Source organism: Poecilia latipinna, unplaced genomic scaffold, assembly GCF_001443285.1.
Source record: "Poecilia latipinna isolate Pla-1442-1.1 unplaced genomic scaffold, P_latipinna-1.0 Scaffold1582, whole genome shotgun sequence".
NCBI classification, from domain to species: Eukaryota; Metazoa; Chordata; class Actinopteri; order Cyprinodontiformes; family Poeciliidae; genus Poecilia; species Poecilia latipinna.
Window position 1 is genome coordinate 83,273 of NW_015114198.1, and position 19,332 is coordinate 102,604.

Below are 19,332 nucleotides of genomic sequence, written 5' to 3' on the forward strand. Positions count from 1 at the left end.
CATGTACATACAGATTGATCTGAATTTTAATATAATCCTGTTTAGTTTTTAACTGGTTCGTGTACAGCAGAGGTTCCCAAACTGTGGGGCGCGCCCCCTAGGGGGGGCCCCTTGTCATTGCAGGGGGGGCGCGGGAAGCCGTCTGGATGAAAAAAACAAAACAAAACATGAACAATGTATGTGCTGGGTTTTTACCTTAGAATGGCCAACTCTCTGTTATTCCTATGTCAATTTGATACAGCAGGGGGCTCCACACTTCCCATATTTGTGTCCCCTGTCACTTTTATCAGCAGTTAAAACTGTTTAATCCGTTGTTAACATGTTGTAACCTATTTTTCCGAGCCGCCTTTAAACACAACATGAGTGCTACGACGCTCGCGCTGGGTTTCCACCTGTGAAGGAGACCTGCTGCTGCTGTGCGGAGCTACGTAGGTTTATGTTAGAATCACGGCAGCAAACCAGCAAAACCCAAAGAACTTTTCGCAGTTTTTCCCTCCAAACTAACCGACTGAGTTGAGTAAAGCTATTGGATACAGGTAATGTTAGCTAAAGATGACTAGCTAATATCAATACAGAACCTTAAGCTTAACAAGTACTTTGTAGGCTACCGATGTTGGTGTCTATTTTCAGCTACGTACATTCATTTTGCCCCCAAAAAAGTCGATGCCCCCTCCCCTCACACGCGTCCCATTTGTAATACATAGGGGGGCGCAGAAAATGTTTGGAAACCACTGGGTTAGAGAATGATTGGCCAAAGAATCACTGTTCTCGCAGCATCTTTCCATGTTTTTTTGGCAAAGAAAATATTTTAATACATAGCGACTTCCTGAGTGCACAATTATGCTCTGTCAACATGGAGCTTTGCTGCAGTTCATATACGAGTGTGTAATTTCCTACCTTACAGAAAACTTTGACACAAATACTCTTCATTGTCAGATTTAGGTTCAAGCAGTGAAATAAGTAGTTTGAACCTTTAACATGCATTCTTCCCTTTTAAGTTTTCTTACCTCATTTTAACCAGTTTTACAAATTTGAATCATAGTAATCAAGCATCTCGGGAGTAGGGCATAATTAATCTATTCATATATGTAAAATCTAGGATTTTATGATATTCATTACCAATCAAACAACATAAATGATAAAAGATTGTGGAAAGGTCAAAAATCAAATGACCTACCTGTTGCTTACTTTCATCTTACCTAAGAAACACTTGTTAAATCTTTCGTCAGTCATCAGTAATATGATGAACCACATCCCAATGTGAATACAGTTTGTGTGACTGCAAACACAGCCGCTAATAAAAGAGCCTGCAGAGATGGCCTTAGCAGCATTGGATACATCCCAGGTATCACTGGGGCACAGCCAGGCAGTTTAAACTTTTTAAAAGCCAATCAAATGCTGGGCTATCATTTCAATATGTGGTGGTATCACTCACACAGCAAGCAATGTTTTACGAAGGCTTTTGGACATATGGGTTTACTGAATAGACTGTGGTTACTAAATTATCTGACTGGCCGTAAACGGTGTGCACAACGTGGTTGTCGAACATCAAGCTACATGGACATTTTTAGGGAGGTTCCACAGGGGTCCATTTTAGGACCTACGCTGTTTAACATCTACAGTAACAATTTGGGCCACGGTCTTACAAGTGCAGCTCTGCATTTTTATGTTGATTCAGAAATTTATTGTCAGGCAAAATCAGTCATTCAGTCACAACTATTAAAATTTAGATTGCTACTGAAGGCAAATAAGACCAAGAGCATCTTATTTTTGAACAAACAGAAAATGCTAGGCTTCATTTTTCAAAACAAGCTTGTTTCTCAAATCTACTTGTTTCTACCACTTATGAGTATTCTAGACTACGGTCCTCTATTATGTCCATTAGAGACTGTTGGATTTATCACCATTGCACTTCAGTTAAATTACCCCCTCTACACAATCAGACACTCTTGCAAGGGTATGCTTTACAAATCCATCCTCCATCTGATTTCATCATTCTTATGTTACATTTCACACAAGAATCAATACGACGGCCTTTGCTCTCAGGACTTTGTCACATTCAGTCTTCCTTCAGTGCATTCAGTGCAATCTGGTCACACTTGGGGAGCTCAACATTTTAATAAAGGGTTTTAAAAATGTGTCTTTGTTCATCATTGTTAACCCTTCCGTGTTTAGATTGTAATGTTTTTATGTAATTTGTTGATGTGTGCAACAGGTCTCTCTTGTATGTGGGATGATGAATCTCAAGAGATTTTCCTGTGCACAGAATTAACAACATAGGCTAAACAAAATCAACAAACACAGAATAGCCAGCAGTTGGAAGAGTTGAAAGGAGGTTAATTATTGTTACATGTCTAGGTGACTCACTTCTTTTATGCAAGAATGTGAATTTGTGCAACTATGCCACCTTCAAGACAGATTAATAAATGTATACATTCAGGCTAGTCCGTACAGAGATAAGAGTTGTATGGCTGTCAAGGTAATGATAATCTAGATTTGCACTCCTAGAGAAAAGTAAATACAAAAGCCTGCCAGGAGACTTTCCTTACAGAGAAGCAAAGGTCAAGAGTGTTTCCAAGCAACTTGATTTTTTTTATTTTTACAAAGAGAAAACTTATTCAGAGTTGGGAAATTGTTAAGGCACCTTGCTGCATTGTACAATGTCTTCCCACAAGTGGATGAGTGGAAAATATTTTATTTCACTTCCTTCTCAAACGAATGAAATCAGGTTTAACGTCTTTCTGTTCCTCATTCCATTTAGGACAATACTGTTTTCCCTTTAAAAAGCAGGAGGCTGAGCTTTGTTAAAGTCGTTTCTTTCCATCACAATTTTAAAAATGTCAGCAATTAAGGTTTCCATTAACCATAGAATTGCACAAATTGAAATTATGAAAATTCTCTTAATAAAAACACGGCAATTTTTGGGGGGAAAACTCTCAATTTTCAGTAAGTTTTTGTTTTATGTTGAGGTGTTCTTTTGGTTCTATTGAAATAGACGTATTTTAAAAAACTGAAATGAGAAGACCTTTTTTCTTTGGTATCAGACGAGTCACATTATCAACAGGCAGATGTTACTACTGTTGTAAACAACAAAGACGATAACAGGAAGTGGTAGGAGGATGATAGTTTGTTTTTCTTTCTTTTTTTGGGATAATGTGACTAACGCCTGAATAAGACACCAACGTCTCCTCTGATTGGCTGATAGATGATGAGCATTAGCACCATGGCTGAATTATGAACATTATCTCATGTAACCATTTACATCGATTTTGAATGACAAAATTATTCACGTTTTAATTTTATTAAATGAAAACACTGCAACTGTGAAATTGTGTGTTTGACATCAGCAGAATATTAAAGATTTGTGCAAAAGAAAAAGTTACCAGTGTTTCAATGACAGCTACTCCTAACACTGGTAGTTGGTAGTACCAAGAGATAATGGAGCATTAGCAAATGAAATGGAAAGCATTTTATTTTTCTGCTGCCATGGTTGAAGCAAAACACTGACATCAAACCTTTACATGGGAAAGTTTGATGTCAGGGTGATATGGCAGGTAGTACGGTCATTTTATGAGAGGTAAACAGAACAAAGTTAAAACAGCAGCAGCAACGGTTCACTGGGGACAGGGCGCAGTGATGAGCTGGTAAATGCTGCATAGTTTCACTGACAGATGTAGCACAGAGACCAGACCGGTTTTGATGGGCTGAAGACAAAAGGCTCTGTGAGAATTACAGGGAAGAGACAGACTAAAGGAAACAATAAGGAAAATACTTTGAAGCTGAGCAATGTCTGCAGTAATGGCAATAAATACCTCTGCTTCACTGATGGTCAACCACAACCATTTAGTAAAAACTTTCCTTACTTTTTAAAAAATGCTTTTATGTTACATTGATATGTCAATGTTTATTCAATGTCACAGGCTGTTCTTATTTTTCCTTTAATTATGTAAATCACCTTGAAATGCCTTGCTGCTGAAATGTGCCATACAAATAAAATTTGATTGATTGATTTTAAAATAAGTACTAGAGAGGTCAAGTGCTATTGAATTATTCCATAAAACATAAAATATCTGTACATTTGTTAAAAGTCGGAGGAGCTCAGATTAGGACAATGAACTTAGTTGATTGTCTTTAGAACCTGAAAGGAAAAGCAAACATGTTGCATGATAAAAATAAATTACTTCCTTGATTGGACATCTTTCATGTCTCAGAAAAGGCCAGTTCAACTCTGACAACACGACCAACAGGTTTCCTTTCATGTTCATGTGTTAAGGAGGCTAACATTAGTGTAAAAGGTTCATTCTGAGTGGAGCTGAACATCTTCATGCATCTGCTGCTGAGGGTATTGTTTCTTTAAAAATGGCTCTCCAAAAGCTGTTTGGATACTTTGTGCTGATCCTTCTGTTCTCCAATGGTAAGAATGAGTGTTTCATGATTCATACGTTACATTTCATGTAGCTTAATGACGTGTCTCTGATAAACCTTGTACACATAGATGGTGAAAAGGTTTCTGTAGATCATGAGTTAGTTATGAAGACAAACCTACATGTCCTGCTATCTTAGCCGCATTTTATTCAATGTTGTTTTATCTTTGTGACCAATTTACACAGTGAAAATGTAACATTTACATCCCCATTTCAAATTAAGTTTTATTAAATATTGTTCTGACTTTTATTAGTTGAGATACAATACACAAATAATCCCCTTATTGTCCACGTTTAAAACTCTTCGCAAGTCACAATTTCCTTCTATTGCTTTAAACACGTTGACACTTTTCCTCCTACTTCTTTTATTGCACATTATGGTATCATCTTCTGTCCTTTCCATATTTTGAATGTTTGTTTTTTATCTGTACAGCACTTTGTCATAGCTACTGTTTTAAAGAGCTTTATAAATAAAGTAATAGTAATTTAGATTTAAAATAAGCTTTGAATTTTACCATGCCGTTTCTGATGACTGGAAGTAATATTTGGAGTGAGTCCATAAGTCAAAGTCCAAACTTAAATTTAATTTTGCATGCTGTGACATGACCTTAAACAGGATGTTCATGTCCAAAACCTGTCTAGTGTGGCTGAAATTATACAATTCCATAAAGAGGACTTTGCAAATATTCCTCCATAGCGATGAACAAGACCTGTTACAAGTTTTTGTTTGTTACCACAAAGAAAGAAATAACCAGTACAAATAATGATGCTACAATTACTTTTTCACACTAGACAGAAAGGTTTGAATATATATTTTCCATGAATAAAAGAAATCCAATTTTTTTTTTTTTTTTTTGGATTTGTTCTTGAAAATGTACCAGAAACATTTAAATAGGAGAGGAGGCAAACACTTTTTAAACTTCAGCTAAACAGCCATGATTTTATATATATATATATATATATATATATAATGAATGTGTGGGAGACAATAGTTAATTTCTTTCTCCAGCTGGTCATGTGAACTGATGACTGGTTTAACATGTCTATTTTTGGCATTTCAGGTTGTCAATCACAGGAGCCTGGTAAGCATCTTGGATCTCTCTCTCTCTCTCTCTCTCTCTCTCTCTCTGACTCTCACTCTCTCTGTCTCTCTCTCTCTCAAAAAAAGAATCAAGTTAATTTTAGAAGTTGGGCCTCTGCTATGTTGATTAACATTTTGCTTTCTCTTAGAATTGTTTAACAAAAAGCAGAAATACAAAACAGCATTAAAATATTTTTTTTAAACCACGCAAAAATGGTTCAACATTGAAAAACTGATTGTACCCGTTTACCATGAAACCAACAGTAGAAAAACAGAGCCGTGTCAAACGATGAGGCGTAGTTTGACATGTATGAGCGCTTCCTCCACCTTGACTCACCTTTTGTCTTTTCTCGGTTTTTCCCAGTGTGTGGCAAAGCAGCTGGAAGCAAGTCACGGATCATTGGAGGTCAAGATGCCCAGCTGGGGGACTGGCCCTGGCAGGTATATTTTACTACAAGTTATTCCTCCTGTGGAGGGTCGCTGATAAGCAATGAATGGGTGCTAACAGCTGCTCACTGCATATCAAGGTGAGAGGGTTTTTTTTTTTAATCAGATGGTTAATAAATGATTAAAGCTGCAGCGTGTAACTTTTATAAAACAAAATCTGTTTTTTACATATTTATTAAAACTATCACCACATCATGATGCAGATAATCTGCGAAACACTTTTTTTTTCCTGTTAAAAATTAGAAAAGGAGTGTTGGATACTTACCGGGTTGTGAGTCACCTCCTGAAATTTGCACACACACATACACGCAAACATGTCAAACAAGGCAGGTGAGACCGGTTTCTCACTTTCCATCAGTCAGACACGTATGTCAAATCCATCATCAGATCTTATCCCCTCACCGTAACAGGCAGAGGAACTTGACTTTTTCACAGATTGTCTGTGACAATAGTGACAGTTTCAACAAATACGTAAAAAAAATATTTTTAAAAATAAAAGTTACATATTGTCGCTTTTATCAGAGATGGCTTTCATTATGTTTTTCAACATTTGTTGATACTGAAAGAACAGTCTAAACTTCTGTGCTGACTCTTATTCTTGCGTGTTTTGATTTTCCATAAGAGACGACCTCAACTACACAAAAGTCCAACTTGGTGTTGTACAACCAGACAGCGTTTCCAACTCGACTAAAGTTACTCGAAGACTCTCTGAAATCATCTGCCATCCTGAGTACGACTCTTTAACATCTGAGAATGACATCTGTCTTCTGAAGCTTTCGGCTCCCGTTGACTTTACTCCCTACATCCAGCCGATCTGCTTGGCCTCAGAGAACAGCACTTTCCATGATGGCCTTGCGAGCTGGGTCACTGGTTTTGGCGTCACTGGTAAGTTGCACAATAGACACTGTCTCCGACAACACCCCTTATGGATTTTATGTAAAACCTTTACTTTTCTCTTCTAGAAACCCGGCGTATTGGACTTGGATTAAATCCCAGCTCTCTGCAGGAAGTACAGGTGCCAATAGTTGGAAACAACAGATGCATGTGCTACTACTACGAAACATTCATGAATGCACTTCTTTTCAATCCTAACCTAAACACAAATAACTACTTGTGTGCTGGATTTAAAGAGGGAGGAAAGGACTCTTGTCAGGTAACTACAACATTATTTCTGCAATGTTTTTTTGTTTTGTTTTTTTAACAGCTCGGTGGAATAATTCTCAGCATAAAACACAAGGAAGAAGAGTAATTTCAAACTTCCTGATAGTCTACAAATCGGCTGCAATTACAAGTAACAGACTCATTTTGTATGAACCTCTGTTTTCAGTATGTAGTCTGGATCTTATGAATATGCAATGTTTTAATTGTAAAGGCAAAAGCTTGGAGGTTTTTGGCATATACGTTTATATGCTACATTTGTATTTCTAGCTAGCTTGTATGGTGTTTTTCCGACACTATTGTTTTATCCCATTGTTTTTAGTTTCTGTTGCTCTTATTTTGTACTGAACACTTTCTGCTATGACAACTTAAAGTTCCCACTCATGGAGGATCATCTTATTTAACATTCTTCTATAACAGCGGTGGGCAATGCTGGTCCTCGAGGGCCGGTGTCCTGCAACTCTTAGACGTCTCCCTGGTCCAACACACTTGAATCAAATAGTTGAATCACCTCCTAAGTGCGGTCAGGTTCTCCAGAGCCCTGCTAATAACCTAATTATTTGACCCAGGTGTGATGAAGTAGAGATACATCTAAAAGTTGCAGGAGACCAGCCCTCCAGGCCTGGAGTTGCCCACCCCTGTTCTAGGCTTGTATTGACCAGCACTGGCATGAACATTGGCAGCATTTGGTTGACCGGCATAAAGCCATTTTCTTGCACAGTCAGTTCTATGAATTGACATTAAAATTAGGGGTGCACAGATTGCAGTTTTCTATCTGTTCGCCGATTAGCCCAACCTGCTGATTCCAATTTTGTTGATACCAATTTTTGTTTTGTCTGAAATGTCACTAAATATAGCAGGAAAGTTGTTGATTTGGCAACAGTGGGGTGACTCTTGTTAAGTGCAAATGTGCAAACATGACCCGGTGGGAGGGGCTAACAGTCACACTTCTCAGAGGAGAGTACAGCGGTTGGTTTTAAGACATTTGCTGGGGTAGATCAGGGGATAACACTGGCTACACATTGAAATCTTGGCCGATCATTGATCTCCCAAAATTAAGGAAATCGGCTGCACCCCTAATTAAAATCAAGGTATTTCACAGGATAAAACAAAAAAAAGCAGCAAAAAAAAGCAGCATTGTTTTTGCTGTCCAGTCCCAAACTGAACGCAGGAAGCATTCCAGAACATGTAACGCAACAGAACCAAAGAAAAAGCAGACACACTTTAGAAAAACCTAATAAGTCAAAAATAAAAAAAATTGACAATGAGAGGGTAATATAAAACTGCAATTACTATCCACAAGTAATTATTATTTTCATCTCTTTCTTCTCCCCTTCAGGGAGATTCAGGTGGACCGTTGATGGTTCAACTCCAGAATAGTTCTCAGTGGGTCCAGGCTGGAATTGTGAGCTTTGGTGAGGGATGTGCTGTCCCAATGAAACCGGGTGTCTACACCCGAGTGTCCCAGTACCAGAGCTGGATCAATGACACGGTCACTGGCATGGAGCCGGGCTTTGTTACCTTCACCTCGCCAGGCATTGACAGCGACCTAAGCTTCACCTGTACCACCACCACCTCCGCCCCCGCCCCCCACACCACCACTCCCAGTATGACCACTGACGACAGTATTTTTGGCAGTGGGGAAACCCTGAGCCACTTCACTCACTTTGTGGGAATTGCTGTTCTTGCTCTGTTCCTTCAATTTCTTGTGGGTGGTGCTTGGAAGTAAATGTCTTACTGGGGATTATGCAATGCACAGATGGGAAAAAGGTTATGTTTTATACTTCACTGCAGTATAAAATATGTGCTACTAAAACTGGTATCTTATTGATGGAAACAAGTAATGCAAGTTTTAAAATTGAGTTCTTTTTCTTTTGAGGAGTCAACTAAACTAATTTTAGTTGTGCTGTTAATATGTAGCTAAGTAACGTGGGGTTAATCTGAACTAACAGGAGTACAGGAATATTGTGATCTTACCAATCAAGTAATACGAATGATCAAATATCATTCGTATCAGATATCAAGTTGATTCTAGTCTGATCCATTTTTAATCTGTTATAATTAATTTTAGTTTTCAGACATTTGGTGTCAAAAATTAAATAAACATGTTTTCATTGCATTTGGTTTCCTGTATGATTACCTTAATTCATATATAGATTGGTGACCAACTAATATCAAAAAGAAACAAAAAAAATAGGTAGCATGCTGGGTGGAAAGAGGACCTCTGGTGGATGGAAAGTTTGGAAATTATCGGCCATTAAAGAAAGTTAATGACTGTTCCTGTTTCAGCCCCGTCAGATAAACTTCAACTGAGTAAAGATTAAAACCTTTATGTTGAATATTAAGTTTTTCAGATTTGCTGTTCTTGTCTCCCAAATATGTCCAACAGAACAATTATGCAGGAATCATTTGGAACTAAAATGGTAATTCTATATAAATGTTTATGCTTGTGAACATAAAATTTCCTACAAATTGTATATTTGTTTTGGATTTGTCATTTTACAAATAGAAATAATTGTGGAGTATGTGTGGTTTATTTTAATGGGAATATTGTGTCATTTACAAGATTTCCAGCTCTAATATACAAAAACACACACGTCGTCACACTATGTGTAATCTACGACAGATTAAGATCAATACCAATACCGCATTTATAGATAAGTTTCATTAGACGTTTGTAGGTCCTGTGTGACAACCTTCCATCAGAGGGTCACCATTTATAACTATGAACAAATCTTGATTGGATTCATTATCCAAGATTTTAGATTTTCTGCGTGGTGTCCAGTTTGTTCCCCCTGCAAATTAGTTTTAACTGTCTGTTACTTCCTGTTTGTATGTCATAATAGTTTACAGAGGGATAAAAGGTAACTGAAGCTCAGCAAAATTTAATGATAATTATGAAGTTAAACCTCCTGTGCTTATGTTTTAACCATCTGACCCAAATTGTCCCTCTGGGATGAATGAAATTGTGGGGCTGAAAGACGATGACATTTTGGAAAACAACCAGTCACACCTTCAGTATAAAAGCTTCTTGTCCTTCAGCGTCAACATGTGTAATCCTCACACCCTCTTCCTCTCCTTTCACCTCCAAATATCCTTCCGATTCATCCATACTAAAATGATTTCAATCTTGTCCTACTTACTTTGATAAAGCCACCTTGAAATAAAACCAAATACCATTAGAGTTACCCCCGCCCCCTGTGGATCTCTTAAAATCTGACATTTGCTATTTATGGGTGGGCAGGATTAGAAAAGGTTGTAATATTCAAGAGACTGAAGCTCAAACTGATTATACAGAGTACATCTCTCACCAATGTCAAAGAGAAAGTAGATATTTCAAACAAAAAACATAAAATCAGTTATTTTATAGATTAGCCTTATAAGTAAACCAGAGTGACGTTAAATGCAGCGAGTTGGATTTCTGTTTGAATGATACAAGTATTTTAAATGTATTATCTCCAAGTATCTCTCAATTTATTACTACACAGTAAAATATCACATTTATTCTGGTTAAATAAACTTGTTTCAAAGTCCTCCATACAGATTTCAGTGTTTAAAAAAAAAAAAAAAAAACAGCTTGAGGATTACTTAAACATAAGACATGCTATCCATTTGTTTGAACTGAAAGCTCTTTTTTTCTGTCAAAAGACGGCGGTAGAGCTACTTTACCAGAATATTTGCTACTGGAAATAAAGGCCTCCAGGTTTTCAGGGTAATGTTCAGGAAGAAATCAACAAGCAACATTTTTCATTTTAAGAAAATAGGCTTATTAAATAATAAATTATATTTGTCAAAATTATATGAAACAGTAAGTGCCTTTTCATTTCTGGCTATGTTTTTGTAGTTTGCATTAGGAATGTGCGATATAAACGGCATACCCGGTAGAAATTCGGCCTACGATAGAGATCTGTAGACTACCGGCCAACCGTGGTGATGCTTGTTGACAGAGGAACCGGGAAGCAGCGTGGCTAACAGCACAAGGGAAGAGCTTGTTAAAAAGGCAGGTGCAAAAAACGTCAATTATCTGGAAGTGGTTTGTGTTTAACCTACCATGGTCTTAGCGCAATGCTCAGAAGGAGCGCTGCAGACAGTAGGGATACAAGGCGTAAAGGCACACAGGATCTGCCAGGGGGTAAAGCTCGCCGAGTCCAATGGACACAGTTTCTATCCCTCCTGCCGTCTTGGCACGATGCTCCAGGCATGGTTGGACAGAGGGGAGGCAGTCTTTCTGAAACCGCAAACGGTACGTGCACCGAGTAAAAAATTTGTGTGGTTTAAATACCCGGGTTGTGCTGTGGTGGTGCAGGGTTTAAGCACAACCCACATATGGAGGTCTTAGTACTCGACGCAGCCGTCGCAGGTTCGATTCCTGGCCTGGCGACCTTTGCCGCACGTCTTCCCCTTCTCTCATTACCCACTTTCCTGTCAATTAACTATCAAACTACCAAAAGAGCCAAAAAAAGAAACACACACACACACACACAGAGTGTTAAATGAGTTTTTATAAATATATACATTCCAGTCAATGAGATTTTAGGGGTTTTTTTATTGCAAGTTTTTTGCAAATATAACACTATTGTGATATATGTTCCTACCGCTACCCATTAGAATATATTGTGACATCATATCATGATATGAAATTCATATTACGAGATCCCTAGTTTGCATCATCTAGTTGATCTATGACTTTATACTTTCCCTAAACAATGACTTCTGTGTTTTCTGCAACATGATGAAGGAAATGCTGTCGGTTCCACTCCGTTGAGAATATGCACACACAAACTTGGTAAATATAAGAGGCTGTAGTGATGTGGCAAAATGTAAAATTGCAGTGATTGGTCTGCAGCGTAAAAAGTTGACATAACTAAAATAAAAGTGGTGCAACACAGCCTCGAGGAAATTCACCTGCGACTTTTTTTAATACAAAGATTGATGACAAAATAGTCCTGTTTTGAACTATTGAGGGGTAAATGGTAAATGGACAGAATTTATTTAATTTGGCAGTATGGTTGGGGCCACTGTGTATTTGAAAAGAAAGTCATATTTGCTTCATATATACAGAACTCCAGTGACTTATTTCAAGAAAGGAGAGTAGTAATGGACGTCCATCAGCTGCCTGCAACAGTCAAGCACCGTTAGAGGTTCATTACTGCATAAGCTCAATCTTTTTTTATGCATTTGAAAAAGCAAACGTAAATTTAGCAATGATGACCATAATATTTATGTAATAGTCAAGTAAACCTGTTGATTTTCTAACTTCATCATGAGGCCTTCTCTTACCAGGCTATGGTGAGAGAATTTTCAGTTTTATGACTGAACTTTCTTGACATGAGATTGAAAAATGTTTGGAAATTTTAGTTTGGTCTTTTAAACTTGCTTGTGTTTCATCACTGTACAGTCACTGTAAAACAAACATTAGACCAGTGCTTCTCAATTCCAGTCCTCAGCGCCCCCCTGCTCTGCATGTTTTAGATGTGCCTCTATTCCAGAACAGCTGATCTAAATGATTGCATGACTTTGTCTGCAGTCATCAAGTACTGCAAAACCTGTTAATCACCCACAAATCAAATCCAAGTGTGTGGTAGAAGGGAAACACCTGAAACATGCAGGGCTGGGGGCCGGAGGACCGGAAATGAGAAACACTGCATTAGACAGTTGAATTTTGCTTGTGACCTTTGCGATGTTTAATCTTAGTGCTTCTTTTTAGCTGTATTAACCTCAGAAGTGGTTAACATTTATAACTGCTCTAGCATTAACAGAAAATTATTGAATTTTTTTTCAATATGCCCTCTTAGTTGACACAAATTAACTATTTAGTAAAATGGTTTCCCAGTGTTTTGGATTATTACTAGGTGGGTGGCATCCTGAACTGACCTGGCTAATGAAGTTATATATTATTAAGACAGAGAAAGCCATGACTCATAAACAACCTTGTCTAGTTTATTTGAGTTGTACGCCATGACAACATAACCTCACTTTCCAAAAACACTCTGTGCATAGCGCTTCAGGTACGTCATTACAAACTAAGTGATCCAGAAAGGCAAGTTTGGATTCATTCTTGCTCTTTTAAGATCCAAGCCAGTCCACATAGAGAGCTCATTTGTGATCAGAGCAGTTAATTGGACATCATGTCACTTTGGGTGGAGCTAAAGAAAGAAAAGTACTTAATGCTGAAGACCAGATAACAGAGGGAGTGGTGGCAATGGCTCTTCAAGAGAAAAAATATATTACTTTTATTTCTCTTTAATTGAAATACTCTTGACAAAAAGCATCGCACATCATCTATAAGCATTGAATCAGTCATTTGCTTTGCAATTCACCTCCGTTACCCAGGGCCCGGGGGCCAAATCTGCCCCACTGTAGCTTTTCAAGTGGCCCTCTAGACTGCAAATTACCTTAATAAGTCCCTCCAGTTTTTCACAAATCTGCAAAATTCACACTAAATCAATAGATCTCCTTTTTTTTTCAGATTTTGCTCAGTTTGTCATTTTGTTGTTTTTTTGTTTGTTTGTTTTTTCAAAATTGACCAATTACATTGAGTTTAAGTGACTGCTGCCTCAGTCTTACTTGATACGACAATAAAAATAGTCATATGTAGTATCATGCATTAGTGCATGATACTACATATTTATAAATTACGAATTACTACATATTTATAAATAAATATTTATAAATTAGCACCACAAAAACAATCGCAAAATCCTGGATGGACTGATCAGTGAAAAGATGTTCAATTTTAAGAAACACTTATTTTATGCTAAAACAGCTATTTATTGTTAATTCAAAGGGTTTTTATGAAAACATTCTGGCACAACAGGCCCGTTAAGAACATTCAGATTTTTGATATGCCCCAAAATGAAAATGAGTTCGACACGCCTGGCCTATAAGTAATTTATTCGTGAGATTATATCTATAATCCACAGAAATAATTTACGAGAAGAAACAAACTGATAGACGTATGACATGGCTTGTTTACAGGTACAACATGGAAAAGGACGCAGAAAAAGAAAACAGGATTATGATTTAGCAAAACTAAGAGCTAGGGAAATGTTCAGTGGTTTTGGTTGAATCTACTAAATTATTCCATGTTTATTCAAGTCTGTACAGCTGATCTCAAAAGACTGTCATACAAACTTGTGGATAAACTACTGAACTACCAATGATATGCAGACAATTGTCTTGTTTAAATATAGTTTGTTTTTGCCTTTTTTATATTGTTGATGGTTGGCTTCATACAAGACAGTGACACAAAATCAGTCTCTTAATATTAATGATGTAAACACATGACATAGTGAGGGGATAAGATCTGATGATGGATTTGACATCTCTGACAAAGTGAGAAAACACTTTCACCTAACTTGTTTGGCATGTGTTTGTGTTTGTAAATTTCAGGAGGTGACTCACAACCCGGTAAGTATCCAACACTCCTTTTCTAATTTTTAAGAGGAAAAGAAAATAAATAAAAAATTATTGCACTTTTGGGGATTTTTTTACCTGTAAAATGGTGAAAATGATCACATGTTGATTTGTAAGATTTTTGAGGTGGTGAAATTAGTGATGCACTAATTTCACCACCAAAGTATTCAGACCCTTTGAACGTGATGCTACAAACAAACCTGAAGGTAGGTTCTTGGTGTTCAATATGATACACCATCGCAGAGTAGTGGCAAATTAAATTTTAATCATAGTGTATTGTGTTGATCTAACCCATAAAATCCTTTTAAAATGAACTGAAATTGATGTTTGTAATATCACAAGAACAGGCATGTCTAAGGCACAGTAGAGTCAGTTTTGTTAAATATCATTAAGTTACAATATATATGGACTAAATTTAATTTTCAGTTTTTTATAGTTGTATTAAATATTTCAAGCAACACATTGTTAAAGGGGCAGTGTTACGTATAATCAACTTTTTGAGCTTTACGTCATGTTAGGTTATTCCCCCATCAAAATCATTCCTGGAGTGTTCCTTTGTAATATTTGAGAGATCCCTTAATCTGTCTTGGGAACCACTCGGCTCCGCAAAACGCCTGGGTGGATCTAGCTCCGCCTTCGAGAACAAAGCTCCTCCTCCGAGCTGCAATTTCTAATCTTCCAACTTAGAGCCTCCCTTCCCTGTGACTCCCCCACTCTGCTTCTTCAGACTAGCCAGCCACAATTAGCAAACATCTGCTGGAACTGCACATCAGCTCAACTTGCTATAATAGCTGCTTCTCAGTGAAACGCTGACTTGATTTCATTTATTTCAAACAGGTTTTTAAAAACAAGCAATCAGTAGGACAGAGGAAACATCTGCATACATAACCAAGAACAAAATTAGTTTACCACTATTCTGTTTGAAAAGGAGTATGAAGAAGTTAACACTCATTTAATACTACCCCTCATCTCAATTTAATGAAATATCACACTGTAATTATCAAAAGTTTGTAATTAAAACCAAGTTATAATATCCATGTGCCTGTTCAATATACTGTGCTACAGAACCAACAAAAACTATATTACATCGGCAAAATGGTTACAAACTCACTCTCATAAGAAAATCTACGGATGACAGCAATAGTAATAATGACAATAGTAAACAACAAATGGACATATAGCATCAGAATAATTAGTAACTTCTTGCCAATGTACACTTATAGATTCTTCTTAATCTGTGTTATGTAACAAGTAAAATGTTTAAAAAGAGAAAAAATAATGATAGTATGTTAACATCAACAAGTTGCCAATAGTGGTAATAGTAACATAGAAGAAAGGAAGGGGAAAAAACTCATTTGTGTTAATTCCCTTCTTCCCTGATAAAACGTTGTTAAAGGGTTAATAAAGGAGCAGCATTATGTCTTCCAGAAGGTAGAGTTTCAGAGAGAGCAGGAGTTTTTAGAGACTAAAGCCTAATTTCAAGGAGTTAAATTATGAAGTCAAATTTCTAAGTTATATTTGATGTAGGTAGCACTTTAATAACTGTTGCTTGATTGTGCCATAAAATGGCACCATGTGTCTGGAAAATGCATAATGCTGCCCCTTTAACAAAGATTTCTCTGTATGTTCTGACCGACCCACTGTCTTAAAAACAAAAAAGAAGAAGTGAAAACTATTAGTGCCGTTACCCTTTGTGTTTTGTTTTTGTTGTAAAGCCTGTGCCATCCCTACCAACAACAGCAGGATCGTCAGAGGGCAAGATGCGTCTCCAGGAAATTGGCCCTGGAGTGTCATTTTTACCTCATTCGGCTACCTCTCTTATCAGGGATCTCTGATCACCGACCAGTGGGTGCCGACAGCTGCTCAATGCAAAACGTTAGAAGCTATGGTTTGGCATTTTGTTTGTGATTATGAACAAAACACCGGCAGTAACCAACTAATGAGTTGCACTTCATAGGTTTCTTAGAGTTGAGTTATTTAATCTACCGTAAATTCCAGACTACACAACACACCTGATTAAAAGTCGGATGCTCTAATTTTAGAAAGAAAATAAATTTTGTATTTGTACAGGCCGCACCGGATTAGTAACATGGTAAATTGCAGGTGACCCACGTTGTAATATGACATATTTACACAGAAAGATATTAAAAATTTTAACTTTTAATTTAATTCTTATAAACACATACATATTGCAAATGCTTTCTTTCGAACAGTGCCCGTAACACGGCTTCCTTAAAATATATATTAAAGTAACCGTTTATGAATCAGTAACATAAGTTACGTTGCTTATACTTTTTTACTGAACAGTGCACAAACAACATTCCAACATCTCCGTCTCTGGGATCTTCATTGTCGTTATCAACAGTCCCAATGAGAGGCAGGTCAAACATCAAAAGTTCTTCTTCCATATTTATGATTTATGGCCTGATGGGATTCTACGCCATCTTGGTTTGAGTGAACATGTGGAAGTTAGCAAGTTTTTCCTCGTATTCGGGAGGGAGCCGTTGACGCAAAGCCATGCATGCCCTGGTAGACGGGCCTCTATGTCTCATAAATCTAAAACACCACAATGGCCCACCTCAAATCTTCGATTCTCACTTCGGTGGTGATTACTTTAGCCTTCAGTCTGATCTGCACGGTAGAAACACTGCAGCCACTTTCTGTCTGTGTCTTAAGCCAGTCTTAAAGAAAGTTTTCAAGTTCGGGCCATCTGTTATGGTTACTTCTTATAGTCCAGAATTTACGGTAGTCAACTGCAGTAAACTCAGTGATGTGAAGCCATCATGTCAGTTCAGCAACTGGATCAAGGATCCCAGTTCTACAAATCTTTATTATTGAATTGAAAGCAAGAAAGAAATAAAGATCTACCTATATTGATACTCAGTGACAATCATATTCAAACACTTTCTTCTCCCTTCTTTAAGATACTTCCTTTTTGGTGATGTCACTTTGTACTTCGGTGCCACCATCCAGTCTGGTTATGGTACCGTGACACGGAGAATAGCCAATTTTGTCTGTTACGAAAACTACACCTTCTACAATGAAAACGACATCTGCCTTGTGAAGCTGTCGGCTCCAGTCAGCTTCACAAACTACATCCGACCGGTGTGTTTGGCTGCAGAAAACAGCACTTTTTACAATGGAACCAGGAGCTGGGCCATTAGTTTAGGTAATTTCTACAGTTTTTGTTTTACATCAGCTTTCTGTACAAAACCATTGTTAAATTCTTCAAAGAGAAATAACCCTTAAAACTGTTTTTTCTTCAGAAACGTCGACTTCCCAGTCTATCCAGGAAATCAATCCATCAGTACTTGGGAACACAAAATGCAACTGCATCCACAAAAACATCGACTATACCTATCCAATAACAGAGGACGTGATGTGTGTTGGAAGCGAAATTGTTTCAAAGGCTAAGCTTGATGTAATTACCTTTTTTGTTCTTATTTTTTGGTTTTATGTTTTGAGCTAAATTGAACTTTATGAAGTTAAATCTGCATTAAAGAAGTTTTAAGTAACTTTTCTAGATATTTGGTGAAACTGTAACTATTTTGTAACAGTATGCTATGAGACAGATAGTCATGACTCAGTCCGAAACAACCAATCAAACTCAGAAGGAGGGTCAATCATGCGTAGAGTTCACTCCCTCACAATTACTCTCTGCTGCGCTACAGTTTATCAGGAGAGCCTGCCACAAATGCTAAGGCTGGTTAGCATAGCCACTGATCACAGCAGATAAACTGTTTAGTGTTTGTCCAGCACATTGAGCAGCGCGAATATGAGCATTGATTGATAGCGCTACAACAATCCTTCTCCTGATTTCATTTCTGTAGATAACAGTAGCACAGGGAGGAGGCAGAGGAGTTGGGTTTCTCTTTTATAAAAGTTACACACAGCAGCTTTAATTCAATTTAGTCAGTTCTTATCTCAAGCAATTTAATGAGATGTGCATTCTGCCTCACTTTGTTGATTATAATATAGTAATAGTGTGTTTGTTTTTTTTTAAAAGGCCTCCGACTTTTTTTTTTCAGACCAGCTTGAAAAAAAAAAAGTTTTAACAAACATGTAAAATTCTTCCACAGGGAAATGAAGGTGCAGCTCTAGTGACCAAGAAAGACTCCACTGGGTCCAGAGTGGGATTCTGAGTTATACTGATAACCAGCAGGTTCTACCTTCCATCTATACTCGTGTGTCCCAGTACCATAAATGGATCACCGACAGAGTCACTGGCATGGAGCCAGGCTTTGTTACCTACACCTCTCCAGGCATTGACAGCGACTTGAACTACACCTGTCCCCCACCGACTTTACCACTCAGCGCCCCGACTTTACCACTCAACGTCCTACCACTGATGACGACAGCGTATTTTGCAGTGGTGAAACTCTGATTCCCATCGCTCGCGTCTTCCCTCTCTCTGCTCTTGTTCTGTTTCTCCATCTGTTTGTTGGTGGTGCTGGAAACTAACTCATAACTTTCACTCATGTTGCACTCTAGTTCATAACCAACTCTCTACATTAGGATCAAAATGTTGATATTGTCTGATTTGGTTTTATTTCACAAATTAAGATTTCTACAAAGCAAAGGAAGGGTGTAATAAGTTTATCTGATAATTTAACAGTCCACTCATAAAATTGAAAAATATTTACTTTTTTCCTTCCCTTTACATTGTGTCAGTTATATTTACCCGAATGGCAAATGTCAATTAAATCTCGAGTGATTAACATAATTTTGGAATTTTTACCAATCACTCGAATTGTATTAAGTATGAAAGCAAATGCTGATTTGTCATAAATAAACTGATTAAAACCA

General features: G+C 37.5%; 1 protein-coding gene and 1 pseudogene across 1 annotated transcript; both read left to right on the forward strand.

The window, feature by feature from the left end:
• The first annotated feature begins 4,261 nt into the window (after nt 1-4,261).
• Nucleotides 4,262-9,232, forward strand: LOC106963800 (serine protease 27-like). The gene is made up of 6 exons (XM_015058895.1): nt 4,262-4,414; nt 5,486-5,506; nt 5,870-6,032; nt 6,575-6,837; nt 6,915-7,105; nt 8,450-9,232. The coding sequence occupies exons 1-6, from the start codon at nt 4,360-4,362 to the stop codon at nt 8,837-8,839; spliced, it is 1,083 nt and encodes a 360-aa protein (XP_014914381.1). The 5' UTR covers nt 4,262-4,359; the 3' UTR covers nt 8,840-9,232.
• A 6,963-nt stretch (nt 9,233-16,195) lies between these two features.
• LOC106963797 (serine protease 27-like) lies at nt 16,196-19,332 on the forward strand (annotated as a pseudogene).